At 51.0% G+C, this 15,298-nt stretch overlaps 1 protein-coding gene across 1 annotated transcript; it reads right to left on the bottom strand.

Moving 5' to 3' along the window:
• C5AR1 (complement C5a receptor 1) lies at nt 1–14,411 on the bottom strand. Its single transcript, NM_001244215.1, has 2 exons — nt 14,368–14,411; nt 1–2,472 (listed from the first exon to the last, which is right to left on the bottom strand). The coding sequence occupies exons 1-2, from the start codon at nt 14,368–14,370 to the stop codon at nt 1,420–1,422; spliced, it is 1,056 nt and encodes a 351-aa protein (NP_001231144.1). The 5' UTR covers nt 14,371–14,411; the 3' UTR covers nt 1–1,419.
• Between the last annotated feature and the right edge of the window lie 887 nt (nt 14,412–15,298).

Here is a 15,298-nt window from a genome sequence, read left to right as displayed (position 1 = left end):
AAATGACACAACATTTCAACATTTATTATTTTTTAGTTTCACTTTTCAAGCAGGGCTTACTCGGTTTCTTAAAAGTCGAAAGGTTACGGGCTGTATAGAGTCCCTTGATTGGGCATCCTTCTTTTTACACAGTATCATAGTGGATTTACACAGAACATTCTTGAAAGGGCCACATTACAGAGACGGAGAGCGAATCCGTGGTAGCCAGGAGTTCAGGACAAGGCCGGGGAGGGTAGCGGGGTGTGGGGCAGGCTAGGAAAGGATGTGACGAGGGATCCGGGCCGTGATGAAAATGGCCTGCACCTTGACCATAGTCATGTCAACATCTTAGCCGTAATATCGTAATGTCATTTTGCAAGATGTTCCTATGGCAGGAACTAGGTCAAAGGTTTGCGGGATCCCTCTGTATTATTACCTACAATTGCGTGAGCATCTAAATGAGGTCAAGATAAAACGTCTCATTTTGTTTTAGAGGCAAAGCAAACAGCAAATGACAAAGGATAACAGGGAACAGCCCACTTCCTGGAGGAACCCAGCCAGCGTTTCCAAAGTCCAGGTCCCTTCCTCAAGGCGTGCTTTTCAGCCGTAACCACATAACAGCTTTTTACTTAATACTTTCTTAAAAACCCAGTTAAGTAAGGTACTAACTCACTCTTCTTCTTCTTCTTCTTCTTCTTCTTTTTTAAATAGCCACACCCTCAGCATATGGAAGTTCCCCAGCCAGGAATGGAATCCGAGCGGCAGCTACCACCTCCGCCACAGCTGCAGCAACGCCAGATCCTTAACCCACTGCTCCAGACCAGGGATCGAACCAGCACCACTGCAGCGACCCAAGCTGCTGCAGTCGGATTCTTAGCCCACTGCACCACAGCAGGAACTCCTTTTTTTTTTAAAACGCTTCTTTAAATCCACTCACTGACCATAGCCAAGATAGGGGCATGGATTTTTGCTTTGTCCTAAACAAGAATAGCTTTGGAGATGCCTGTTCAAATGTGGGGCCAACTCTTCATAAAATAAATACAGAACTATTTTTTAAAGGTTAGAATGTGTCTGTGGGTCCAGATGCTACGTATCTAACATAGTCTATGCTGCGTAGGAACGTAAAATACAGTCTCTTCTCAACGCCTGTGTTACTCTGGGGGAAGACTCCAGGTATATTGGTGGCTGTTTGTTTTCCAAAGTCCTTGGGTGGAAAGAAAGGTTGAGTGTCCCTGTAAGGACGTGTTCACCTTGGACATGAAGAATGAGGAGAGGCGTTTACCTGGAAGAGGAAGGACAAGTCCGGGAAAGACAGAAAGACGGGAGCCCAGGTCACCTGGACACCGCCACCTTGCCGAGGGCTGAGTCCGGATGCGCAGAAAGTGAATGGACCAGACGTTTGCTGGCACACCGGGACGACGGTGGCCTGGGAAGCCGCTCTTACACCGCGTGGCTCTTCGTGGCTGGGGTGTCCCCCGTGGAGAGCGTGATGGACTTGCTCTCCCTGCCCACCGACTCCTCGGTCAATACTTTCCGGAGCCTGGAAGGAAGGGTCTTGAGGAACCGGGCGTGGAAGCCCTGGGCAGCGACCATGTAGATGATGGGGTTGATGCAGCAGTTGACGTAAGCAATGGAGACACACAGGGCATCCAAACTGGACACGAACTTGAAGATGTCCAGCTGCCTGTGGAAGAAGGCCAGCATCACCCCGGTCACCTGGTAGGGCAGCCAGAAGATGAAGAAGCTGCCCACCACTGCCGCCACCACCTCGAGCGTCTTGGTGGAGCGCGTGGCACTGCGGCTCCACGTGCGGATCAGGAGGAAGGTGTAACAGATGGAGAGGGTGACCAGCGGCCCCAGGAAGCCCACGATCAGCCGGATGAGGGCCACCACCCTCTCTATGTAGAAACCGTCTCGACCATAGTCCACGACGCACATCGTCTTGGGCGGGAAGTACTCCTGGCGAGCCGTTCGGAACAGGAAGGAAGGTATGGTCAGCAGCAGAGCCAGGCCCCAGGCCATGCCACAGGCCATCCAGGCCAGGTGGGCCCTTCGGAAGTTCTGGCACCAAACGGGGTTAAACACCAGCAGGAAGCGGTCGGCGCTGATGGTAGCCAGGAGCAAGATGCTGGCGTACATGTTGAGCAGGATGAGCGAGGGCAGGATTCGGCAGGCGGCGTCCCCGAAGGACCAGTGGTTGTGCTGCAAGATGGATGCAAACAAGATGGGCAGCGCCAGGCAGGAGAGGAGGTCAGCCACCGCCAGGTTGAGAAACCAGATGGCGTTGATGGTCCGCTTGGCCTCGGATCCCGTCACCCAGACCACCAGGGCATTGCCCGGCACTCCCACCAGGAAGACAATGACAAAGATCACCAGGGCAATCACGTCGGGAGCGTGCAGCTTGAGGGTTCTGGAAGAGGCATCCACCGGTTGGCCAGGGAGCAGGGTCCAGCCATAATTGTAGTAATCAGTGGTGTTATCAACCATGGGGTCCTGCGGGGGGGGGACCAGAGAAGCAGGGAGAGTGAGTCTGCAGACAGGTGGTGGGGGACCCTCAGAGGTACGTGGCTTTGAGCCCAGCGCTCCACATCCTTGGTCTTAGGCTTCTCCTGGGAAAATGGGGATGCCGAGGGCTGAGAGCCCGCTGGGGTGTCATTAACACTTATTAAAATATTGAAAGCCCTTCCAAGCTACTTTGTCTCCCAGCCCCCCACCCCAATCCCTGGACTTCCCCAGGAACCAGCAAACAAATGGGTAAAACCTAGACCTACAGCAAGACTGTGGTTGTGATCCGCTCTGACTGGTCAGTACCGGGGACCCTGCTTGGGAGGTACCTTTAATGCCTCCAACAGACTGCAATGATACGACTCGGGAGGTAGTCAGCCCAGCACCCCTCGTCACCATCACCACCAGCAACGTGACCTGGTTTGGCTGCATCCCACCCACCGAGGCGGCTCTGCGCTCTGCCTGGGGGCAGCCACCCAGACAAGGCAGCAGGCCTCCTGTACCAGGACAGCATTTAAGGGGTCAAGAGGGAAAACCAGCCTCGAAGACACATAATATCCAAGAGCTCCCGTCATAGTGCAGCAGAAACGAATCCGACCAGGAACCATGAGGTTGTGGCCTTGCTCAGAGGGTTAAGGATCTGGTGTTGCTGTGAGCTGTGGTGTAGGTCCCAGACATGGCTTGGATCTGGCCTTGCTGTGGCTGTGGCATAGGCCAGCACCTGCAGCTCCAATTCAACCCCTAGCCCGGGAACCTCCACATGCCGTAGGTGCGGCCCTAAAAAGCCAAAAAAAAAAAAAAAAATCCTAATGCAATATTTTAAAGAATCAAAATTGATGCCCCCCCAAAAAAATTACAGTAGAAAAAAAATCAAATTAAAAAAAATTTTTTTTGCCTTTTTAGGGCCACACCCACGACATATGGCTAGGGGTTGAGTAAGTGCCCAGGCTAGGGGTGGAATCAGAGCCACAGCTGCTGGCCTACATCACAGCCACAGCAACTCGGGACCCGAGCTGCCTCTTTGACTACACCGCAGCTCTTGACCACCCCGGATGCTCACCCCACTGAGCGAGGCCCGGGATTGATTTGTTACAGCTGAGCCACAATGGGACCTCCCAAAAAGCTGAACTGCAAATAAATTACTATTGTGCAAGGGGAGCCTTCTGATTGGCCCACAGTTTGAAGGACCCGAAGGGTCTTTGTAGGTTGACAATGGCAAGCAGACCTAGTGGGGCTTTATCTGTATCATGCTGTAGGCGTTTGGGGGGAAGTTGTTTTGGGAAGGAGGTTGGGAAAGCTTTATTTCCTTTTTCTACTGGGCTCAGGAAACACTGTTAATCCTGAGATAGGAGCGCACAGGTGCCCTGCCCCGTGTCCCAGGACGACTCAGCACAGCGCTAGGACACAGATCCAGACCCTCGTCCTAGCAGCCTACCTGGCCCTCTCCAAGTGCCACCACTGGTTTTTATGCTGCTCTCTCTTCCTCGCTTAACTCCTGGCAGTCCCTCGGTTTCGCCTATCATCATTCCAAAACCTCAGTCTCAGAACAGAGAGAAAATACTTGGGGGCAGCAAGACAAAGAATAAATGGGAGTTCCCATTGTGGCTTAGCGGGTTAAGAATCCGACTAGTATCCATGAGGACACAGGTTTGATCCCTGGCCTCACTCCCTGGGTGAAGGATCTAGTGTTGCCGGGAGCTGTGGTGTTGGTTGCAGAGGCAGCTCGGATCTGGCGTGGCTGTGGCTGTGGCGTCAGCCAGCACTGACAGCTCCGATTCGACCCCTAGCCTGGAAACCTCCATATGCCGCGGGTGTGGCCCTAAAAAAGACATACACACAAAAAAAAAAAAAAAAAGAGAGAGAGAGAGAAATAACATCACAGGGATGAAATTAGCCCAATCACTCTGCAAGACAAAGGGTCTTGTTTTTCTCATAAACAGATGGCATTTTTTTAAAGGAAGGGGGAAGAAAAAGGAAAAAAAAAGGAGAAGGGAAGTGTCACGGATTAAGAGAGATTTAAGGAGTTCCCTCTGCAGCACAGTGGGTTAAGAATCTGACTGTGGTGGCTCAGGTTGCTGCAGAGGGTTAAGGATCCAGTGTTGTTACTGCTGTGGCTCAGGTCAGTGCTAGGGTGTGTGCTCAATACCTGGCCGGGGGCAGAATGCCCCCCCCCAAAAAAAGAAAACTCCAGGAAAAAGAACAGAGGGAGGGAGAGAGGAAGTAAGAAAGAGGGGAGGGAGGGAGGGCTGTGAATGACTAAGACTGGCACAGTGCTGACAATTGCTGAAGCCGGGTGATCGGCGCGGTAGGCATTCACAATATTATTCGCTCTGCTTTTGTGTGTTTGAAATTTTCCATAATATAACCAAGAACAGAAAAGTCTTGAGCACGTCTTCCCCAGACCAAGAGGCCAGGAATTGTCATGCCTACCAACCCCCCAAGAGAGCAAGGATGCTGCAGGTAGTAGCTGGGCTGGAAAGAGCCCTGAACGTAAAATTGTATCCTAGAGGCTACAGACACAGCAGAAAAATCACCAAGCAAGATACGGAATGATCATACTAAAGCAGCCGGTGTTTTTTGGTTTTGGGGTTATTGCTTTTCTCTCTCTCGCTCTCTTTTTTTGCTTTTTAGGGCCGCATCCGTGGCATAAGGAGGTTCCCAGGCTAGGGGTTGAATCAGAGCTACAGCTGCTGGCCTACACCACAGCCATGCACGATCCAAGCCATGTCTGTGACCCACACCACAGCTCATGGCAACGCTGGATCCTTAACCCACTGAGCGAGGCCAGGGATCGAACCTGCCACCTCGTGGTTCCTAGTCAGATTCGTTTCTGCTGCACCACAACAGGAACTCCTAAAGCAGCCAGTGTTTTATGAGCATCTACTATGTTCCAGGAACAGCATTAGTTCTTTCTATCCCAATCACGACCCTACAAGTAGGTCCTATGAATATGCCCATTTTATTGATAAGGAGACAGAGGCACCAGAAGATGAAGTAACCTGTTTCAAGTTATACAGATTGAAATTCAATTCTGTCTAGATTGGGATGCAAACCCAGGGCAGGCTTCCTCTGAGCATCTCCGGGGGGAGCTATCGAAGGGATAAGGACACTTCAGGAGCCAGCTCTGTGGCCCTTGGAGCCCATCCCTGAAGATGACTTCATCACCAACCCAGACAAAGGGGACAGAAAAAAAGTAGAAATCACTGCAGTAGAAATACTCAGATCTAGGAGTTCCCTGGTGGCTCTGTGGGTTAAGGATTCGGCAATGTCACTGCAGTGGCTCAGGTCCCTGCTGTGGATTAGGTTTGATCCCTCACATGGGAACTTCCGTATGCCATGGGCACAGCAAAAAAATAATAATTTAAAAATAATTTTTTAAAAAATGTTTGAAAAAAAGTAATATTCAGAGCTGGAGTTTTAGGGCACCTGAATTTGCAGGCTGAGGTTTGTAGCCACTAAACATCCAGCTCATGGATTAAGTAAAATGAAAACTATTCAAACACCTACCTAAGAGCCTGGTACGTATCACAGAGACAAAAAGCGACCACCAGTGTTATTATTATTTATCAATGATTATTAAAGAGCTCAGATCTTTCTCAGATTCACTCTTTTTAATTTCTAGTCCTTTTATGTTACCCTGAGGTCAACCAGGTCAACCAGGCTGAAGGGCAGAATCTCTTTGCTGATAAAACCATAGCAGTGATGAAATTATTTAAAGGGACAAAATAAATGAAGAATGCAAAGGGAAAAAGGTCAATGTCAACTGATGAGTGGATGAGCAGGGCATGGTATATCCATGCAGTGGAATAGTATTCAGTCCTTAAAAAGGGATGGAGTTTTGATACAAGGTACAATGTTCACGAAGCTTGAAAAACATTATGTGGCATGAAAGAAGTCAGACACAAAAGGTCACATATCCTCAGGTTCCATTTCAATGAAGTGTCCAGAACAGGCAAATCCATAGAGACAGGAGATGAGCTAGTAGTTGCCAGGAATGGGGGGGACAGGGAGGGACTGCTTAACGGGTACAGAGCTCAAGGGTGATGAAAATATTCTGGAAGTAGATAAAGGCGGTGATGGCACAGCCTTGTGAATGTGCTAAATGCCAGTGAATTGTACACTTTAAAACAGTGAATTAAGATTTCCCCAGTGAGAAGCTCTCATTGTGGTGCAATGGAAATGAATCCGCCTAGGATCCATGAGGACGCAGGTTTGATTCCTGCCCTTGCTCAGTGGGTTAAGGATCCAACGTTGCCGTGAGCTGTGGTGTAGGTTGCAGACATGGCTCAGATCTGGCATTTCTGTGGCTGTGGCGTAGGCCGGCAGCTGAAGCTCTGATTCAACCCCTAGTCCAGGAACTTCCACATGCCGTGGGTGCGGCCCTAAAAAGCAAAAAAAAAGAGAGCTCCCTGGTGAGATCCTGCTGTATAGCACAGGGAACTGTATCTAGTCACTTGTGATGGAATATGATGGAGGATAATGTGAGAAAAAGAATGTGTGTGTGTGTATTATGACTGGGTCACAACTATAACAGAAAAAAAATCAAAAAAAAAAAGAGTTCCCTGGTGACTCCCCAGGTTAAGGAACCGGCATTGTCACTGCTGTGGCACAGCCTCAATCCCTGGCCTGGGAAATTCCACATGCCACAGGTGCAGCCAAAAAAAAGAACAAAATGGTGAATTATGTGTTATATGGATTTTACTCAATTAAAATTAAAATGCCAATGTCCTAAAGACAAAGAAGGGCCAAAGGACTGTTCCAGATGAACGGGAACGAAAGACCTGGGACAACCAAATGGGTTGTGGCATTTTTCCTGCGGAGCAAGAAAAACAACTTCACTCTAAAGGGCATCATTCGGACCATTGAGCGAGTCTGAATCTGGTCTGTAGGCTAGATGACAGTATGGCATCAAATGTTAAATTTCCTGGCAAGGATCCCTGTGTAGCGCTGCATAGATGAAGGTCCTTATTCTTGAGAAGGAGACACGGAGACACTTAGCAGCAGAGGACATGAGGCCTGCCCCTTACTCTCAACAAGTCCAGGAAAAAAAGATGGTAGGTGACAGAGAGACACATACCTAGAGAGATAAGGCACATTTGCGCCAGATGGAGGTTCCCAGGCTGGGGGTCCAATCAGAGCTACAGCTGCTGGCCTACACCACAACCACAGCAACACCAGATCTGAGCTGCATCTGCGACCTACACCACCGCTCACAGCAACGCCGGATTCTTAGCCCACTGAGCGAGGCCAGGGATCAAACCCACAACCTGATGGTTCCTAGTCAGATTTGCTTCCCACGTGCCATGACGGGCAATCCTGTATTATTCTTGTAATTTTTCTACAAGTGTGACAAGATTTCAGAATAGTTAAAATGGTTGAACTATTTGCATCGCTAAAGAGCCACTGCCCTGGGCCACCCACGGGTACCAACCCCACTCCTAGCACCCTGGCCTCCCATTTCTTACATTGGGACCCCTCCCCCTATTCGAGGTTCCTATGCTCCAATCACTAAAGAGTTAATGCCAGGGTGGCAAGAGACCCCAGACCCTGCTCAGGGGTCTCTGCACGTTAGGAAGTTGTTAAATATTTTTTCTATTTTTATTTTTTAGGCCACACCCGAGGCCAGAAATTCTCAGGTCAAGGATTGAACCTGCACCATAGCAGTGACAACGCCAGATTTTTAACCCACTAGGCCACCAGGGAACTCCATGTTAATTTTTCTTTTTTTCCTTTTACAGCTGCCCCTGCAGCATATGGAAGTTCCTGGGTTAGGGGTTGAATCAGAGCCGAAGCTGCTGGCCTACGCCACAGCCACGGCAATACCAGATCCCAGCCACATCTGTGACCTCCGCCACAGCTTGTGGCAATGCCGTATCCTTAACCCACTGAGCGAGGCCAGGGATCAGACCTGAGTCCTCACGAAGACAGTGTTGGGTTCTTAACCCGCAGAATCACAATCCAAAAACTTTTGAATTTTTTTTTTTTTTTTTTTTTTGCTTTTTTGGCCACATCCACAGCATATGGAAGTTCCCAGGCCAGAGACTGAACCTGAGCCACATTGGCAGACTACACCACGGCTGAGGCAACGCTGGATCCTTACCCCACTGCACTAGGCTGGAGATCAAACCATCAGAGCCGCAGAGACAAGCCAGATCACTAACCCACTGAGCCACAGCGGCAACTCCCATGTTCCACATTTTAAATGTCCATCTTGGACATGATACGTGAAGCTAACTTTCATCCTTGCCAGTTTCACAAGCTCACAGCCACGTTTAGCTGCAGAATAGTCCAGACTCCCCCCAAAAGGGAAGCCTCCCCACCCCATGTTCTCATGATTATCATCACCCCTCTCATCCGCTGACAAAGCTCCTTTTCTGAAATAAGCTCACACATCCGTTTCTTCTGACATCACGTGGAAGAGGCTGATGCCGACTCTGTGGTTTCTAGAACCCTCCTGGTAAAAAGTCTGCACAGTTTTGCCACTTCTGTATCCCCGCAAAAAATAGGAAGAGATGGCATTCGTGTCATAGCTCAGTGGTGACAAATCTGACTCGTATCCATGAGGATGTGGGTTCGATCCCTGGCCTCGCTCAGTGGGTTAAGGATCCGGTGTTGCCGCGAGCTGCGGTGTAGGTCGCAGACCAGGCTGGGATCCCGTGTGGCTGTGGCTGTGGTGTAGGGTGGCAGCGGCAGCTCCGATTCGACCCCTTGTCTGGGAACTTCCATATGTTGAGGGTGAGGCCCTAAAAAGACCAAAAAAAAAAGAAAAGAAAAGAAAAGAAATAGAATAGGAAGAGCCAAAGTGTCCAGCAAAAGTGATGATGGGACATCCAGGCAACAGAATACTTTGCAACTTTTAAAAGAATGAGGAAGTTTACCTAAGGATGTGGAAAGAACACCCAGACCCAGGACACAATAGAAAAAGTAAGAAGAAGGAGCGGGAGTTCCCGTTGTGGCGCAGTGGTTAACGAATCCGACTAGGAACCATGAGGTTGCGGGCTCGGTCCCTGCCCTTGCTCAGTGGGTTAACGATCCGGCGTTGCCGTGAGCTGTGGTGTAGGTTGCAGTCGCAGCTCGGATCCCGCGTTGCTGTGGCTCTGGCGTAGGCCAGTGGCTACAGCTCCGATTCGACCCCTAGCCTGGGAACCTCCATATGCTGTGGGAGCAGCCCAAGAAATAGCAAAAAAGAAAAAAGAAAAAAAAAAAAAAAAAAGAAGAGGGAGCAAAGCAGGCTACCTACAAAAGAGGAATCTCTCTCCCTCTGATTTTCTCTCTCTTGGTTTTTTTTTTTTGGGGGGGGGGTCTTTTCTAGGGAGGTTCCCAGGCTAGGAGTTGAATCAGAGCTGTAGTCTGCCACCTACACCATAGCTCACGGCAACGCTGGATCCTTAACCCACTGAGCGAGGCCAGGGATCAAACCCGCAACCTCATGGTTCCTAGTCGAATTTGTTTCTGCTGCGCCATGATGGGGACTCCTGTTTTTCTCTCTTTTCCTCCCTTCTTCCCTCTCCCTCCCTCCCCTTTGTGTCCACCATCCTGTCTCTCTCTGAGCACGTGTGTGCATGCATGTGTGCATGTGTGTTTGCACAGACAAGTTCCAGAAGCAGGCAAAGGAAATCTTTAACAGTGGTTGCCCCTGGGGAAGGGAAGTAGGGGGTGAGGGCACCCATTGGAAGGAAGCTTTTACCATATATGATTTATTCTTCTTCCATGTGGGACCAAACCAGTGACGACACCGGCCATTCCCCCCAAATGGAGACGGTATACAGACTATACGAAAGAATTCTGGAGTTCCCAGTGTGGCACAAGGGGATCGGGGGCTTCTCTGTAGAACCAGGACACAGGGGCAATCCCCAGCCCGGCACAGGGGGTTAAGGATCTGGCATTAACACAACTGCAGCTCGGATCTGATCCCTGGCCTGGGAACTCCATACGCTGCAGGGCAGGGCAGCCAAAAATGAAAAAGGAAAAAAGAATTCCTGGCTTTACCACCCTAGGAGTCTAGGAAAGAGTCTTAGCCTATCTCCTCATCACACACTTAGGAACTGGCTGGGGGACGAAGATCTGCTGAGAAGGAGAAATCTGTCACCAGGGACAGAAACTGAGAGTGCTCCAGAGAGAATCCAGCCTGGTGTGGGATCAGGAGAAGGCTCTCGAGGAATAAAAGTTCAGCCCTCCCAAGAGAACTTTCTGCACTGATGGCAATGTTTCACAGGTGCATCGTCCAAGGTGGTAGCCACCGGCCTTCTGTGGCGGGTGGGTCCGTCAAATGTGGCAGATGCGTCTGGGAACTAAGCCTTCACTTTTCTGTCCTGTTCATTCAATTTCAACAGCCACGTGCGGCCGGTGGCTACTGGGGCTCCCAAGGGTTTCCCAAGCCCGGGCACTGGCCTACGAACCTCACAGGTATCTGTTAATTCCCTAAATAGTACACCTGCCACAACAACCTGAAGGGCAGGGCACTCTTTTTTTTTTTTTTTTTTTTTTTTTTACTTTTTAGGGCTGCACCCAAGGCATATGGAAGTCCCCAGGCTGCAAGTCGAATCAGAGCTCTAGCTGCCAGCCTGCACCAGAGCCACAGCGATGCAGGATCTGAGCTGCATCTGGGACCTACACCGCGGCTAATGGCAACACGGGACCCCTAGCCCACTGAGCGAGGCCAGGGCCGCATCCTCACAGATGCTGGGATTCATTTCTGCTGCGTCACAGAGGGAACTCCACAGTTACTCTTATTGCCCCTAAGTTCACAGGCTCGTTTGCAGAGTCCTTGTGTGTTGTGCGGAGAAAGGGCTCCGGATCAGAAAATGGGAAGAAGAGGAGGGTGGGGAGTTCCTGTTGTGGCGCAGCAGAAACGAATCTGAGTAGCACCCATGAGGACACAGGCTCCATCCCTGGCCTTGCTCAGTGGGTTAAGGATCTGGCGTTGCCATGAGCTGTGGTGTAGGTCGCAGACATGGCTCAGATCTGGCATTTCTGTGGCTGTGGCGTAGGCCGGCAGCTGAAGCTCTAATTCGACCCCTCGCTTGGGAAATTCCATATGCCACTAGGGCGGCCCTAAAAAGATGGGAAAAAAAAAAACAAAAAAGAAGAGGAGGTTGAGATTGTCTGGGGGTGGGGGGAGGTGAGGGATGATGGTGGCTGGCAGTGAGCAGACATGAGACCAGGGTAAAGCAGAAGACGCGGAACTTAGGAGAAGCGCAATCAGAATCACCAGGCTCTGTTCTAAGCCCTTTTCAGGCATCAGCTTATTTAATTCACAGGACAACCCGAGGAGCGCTGTTGCTCTTCCGAGACCCATTTTACAGATGAGAAAACTGAGGCTACAGAGAGCCTAAGAGACCTTTGCAAGTCCTCGCAGTTAGGAAGGGGGGTACCTCTGAGGGGCCAACTGAGGGCCCACCAGGTCTGCAGTGCGGTCTGAGTGAGGGTGCCACACACCAGAAAATGAAAGACCATCAGTGTGGTTGGCAAGTAGCCCAGACGAGGCTGGAGGCTCCACAGATGCCATGTTAAAGGGTCTATATTTTATCCTGGGGTAATGGGGAGCCATGGATTGTCTTTGAGCTGCAGAGGAACCAGATTAGAGTGTCCATTTAGAAAGAGCCCTCTGGCCACTGTGAGGAGGTGAGACCAGAGGCAGGAGGACCAGAGAGGAGGCTGGGGAGGGACGCAGGCCAGTGATGGTAGGGGCTTGGGCTGGGGTAACGCCCAGAGGAGGAAGAAGAGTGGGAAGAGTAAAGATGCAAGACTTGCCCAGGCTGGTCCTGCAGCTGAACTCCGCCCCAGCCTCTCCCTCCCTCGCTGGGCTTCAGTCTCACCATCCTCACAGCAGGGAAAGTCCTGCCAACTCCCGTCCCCTCGTGACAGTGGAAATAACAGGCTCACTTAGGAACACAGTCAGAGCTCATAAAACACAAGGCACAGTCGGCTTTCTTTCCGGAATCCCTCTCCCTGTCCCTACATGGACACAGCCTCTTTAAACGATCCACCCACAGAAGCACGAGGAACCACTCTAGGCGTGTCCTCTGAGACACGGGACACAAGGGCGAGCATCTCCACCCAGGTTTGTCTGGTTTTTTTTTTGTTTGTTTGTTTGTTTTTTGCCTTTTTAGGGCTACACCCGCGGCACATGGAGGTTCCCAGGCTAGAGGTGCAATCAGAGCTGTAGGTGCCAGCCTACACCACAGCCACAGCAACGCCAGATCCAAGCCGCATCTGCAACCTACACCACAGCTCACGGCAACACCAGATCCTTAACCCACTGAGCGAGGCCAGGGATCAAACCTGTGTCCTCATGGATACCAGTCAGGTTCATTTCCCCTGAGCCATGATGGGAACTCCTCAACTCAGATTTACCTTCTTGAATTTGCGCAATCTTTGTGAGTCAACCTCCCAGAGCATGAAGAAACATAAACACTAGCACTTTAAAAAGCCCACGAAAGAGGTGAGGCTCCAAATCCTTAGAGGCTGCAATGACCTGCCTTCCAGGTTGGCAAAAATAAAAAAAGTTCCACGTGCCTGTGCAGATGGGGGTAAAGACAAGCAGAGCATCCCAGGCTCTGTAATTGAGGAATAGAAATTGGTACAATTTTAGCAATTATCTGTTAAGACAAAAATGACCCAAGAGGTCCCTGGTGGCCTGGTGGTTAAGAATCCAATATTGTCACTTCTGTGACAGGGGTTCCATCCCCAGCCTAGGAGCTTCCACATGCTGCGGGCCCAGCCACACACACAAAAAAATTGCCCATGCCCTGGATTCAGGATTTGCGGTTCTGGAAACCCAGGTGTGGGTCCAAAGAAATACTATTTGATTTTAAAGACAAAATATTGGAAACAGCCCAAATCTCCACTGATAGGAGATAGAATCTCCCACTGAAATATCATACAGCTGATAAAAGGAAAGAGGCAATTCCTCTGAAACACATGGGGATGATGATAGCAGCTTCCTCAACAGACTGTTTACGATGAAATTAGTAAATGCCAAGTGCTTAGCACAGTGCCTGGTATGCAGTAAGTGCTCAATAAATGCTGATCTAATATTACATGTCAGTCATGAAGAAAAAGGAGGAAGATATAAGATCATGTGTAAGACAGGCTTCTATTTGTAGGGTGGGTGGGGGAGACGGGATCGACACGTCACATGCATTGAGCACCAACTGTATACCAGGCACTGCAGGAAGAGCTTTCCATGTATTATCTCATTTAATTCTCTCAACAATCCTTTGATGTAGGACCTCAGTTCTACAGGGTCACTAGCCCCATCTCTCTCTCTCTTTTTTTGGCCACCGCCTGGCCTGCGGAAGTTCCCCAGGCCAGGGATCCAACCCAAGCCACAGTGGTGACAACACCAGATCCTTAACTGCTTGCTAGGCCACCAGGGGACTTTCACTATCTCCCCCTTAAAGATAAGGAGTGGGAGACTCAGCAAGACGTATCTCTCCCGCGATTACAGAGGAGAGGCAGGATTTGAAGCCCCGTTTGGCCCTGGGTCAACCTTCTCATTCCTTCATTCCCTACGCTGTCCTGGAGCACCTGCAGACGGTTTCCAGAAGGATCCACCAAAAACTGGGGCCCACCCCTGCCTCTGAGGGCAGCGACAAGGCATCTGAGGTTCTGGGGCAGGGAGGGCGTTTCGCTAAATACCCTTTTGGATGTGGGACTACTGAACAGAAAAAAAACAAGAAGTCGAAGATAGTGGTGAGTGCCTTGACAATCTGGCTGCCTCCAGCCCTGGAGTGGGAGAGTCTGAGATGAAGACGAGGGGAGATGGGAGAAGCAGGCGGGGAGGGCAGACACAAGCACCGGGGGAGTCCAGAGCCTGAGAGCCCAAGGGGCTCGGAAGGGAGAGGTGGCGGCCCCACCCCAACCCCACCCCAAACTCACCATATTCTGGTCCCTCCGAGGTTCTCCACTCGCTGATCAGAGGTCCCTCCTGCCTGAGGGCTGTGGTTTTTAAAGCTCCAAGGGAGGGTGCAAATAGCCAGAGAGGAAATGACCCATCTCTCCCCTCTGGGGTTCTCATTGGCCTGGGGCACCCCCCCAGCACCCCCCTCCCCCAGAGCCCTGGGAGGGGGGCCGGGCTCTCAAAACTGAGGAAGTTCCTGGTCCAGGAGGGAGGAAGCCCGTCAAAAGAGACCCCCACCCCAGCCCCGCCAGGCTCAGCCCCTCTCCCTGCCTTGCTGTTTCCCCATCTATCATCCTTGTCTCTCCTTCCCCCTCTGTCCTCAGGTACCTGTGGGAAAGCTCAGGGTCCGACTGCTTTAACCCACCCCCGCTCCGGGGTCCAGGGGAACAGAGATGGTGAGCCCCACCCTCCCATCCAGATTGCTTGGAGGCCCAGAGAGGCAAAGCAGGACTGCGGAGGTAGCCCAGCACTGGGGACTGTTGGATCTTCCTCTCTAGGGGCTTGAAGTTAGTGCACGTGTGCACGCAGGTGTGCGCAGGGGTTTGCGGTTAGCACACATGTGCTCACACACACACACACCCAGAGCCTCCATCATCCTTTCCAGCCTCACTCTGGGTTCTTGTGCAAACATGCTGGCGACTGGGACTGGGGAGGATCCTATATGGTCAATGTCCTATTGTCGCTGTAACGAATCGCCATAAACAGAGTAACTTAAAGCAACAGGAAAAGGAAGTTCCCGAGGTGGTTCAGCGGTAACAAGCCTGACTAGTATCCATGACGATGCGGGTTCCACCCTGGCCTCGCTCAGAGGGTTAAGCATTGCTCTGAGCTGTAGTGTAGGTCGCGGATGCGGCTCAGATCTGGCATTGCTCTGGCTGTGGTGTAGGCTGGCAGCTGCAGCTCTGATTC

The sequence above is a fragment of the Sus scrofa genome, chromosome 6 (genome assembly GCF_054392235.1).
Source record: "Sus scrofa isolate SSC_HxYL_T2T_F1_AM1 chromosome 6, Sscrofa_HxYL_maternal_Yorkshire_Landrace_v2.0, whole genome shotgun sequence".
Taxonomy (NCBI): Eukaryota; Metazoa; Chordata; class Mammalia; order Artiodactyla; family Suidae; genus Sus; species Sus scrofa.
The sequence above is the reverse complement of the archived record's forward strand: the minus strand, read 5'-3'. Positions and strand labels throughout refer to the sequence as shown.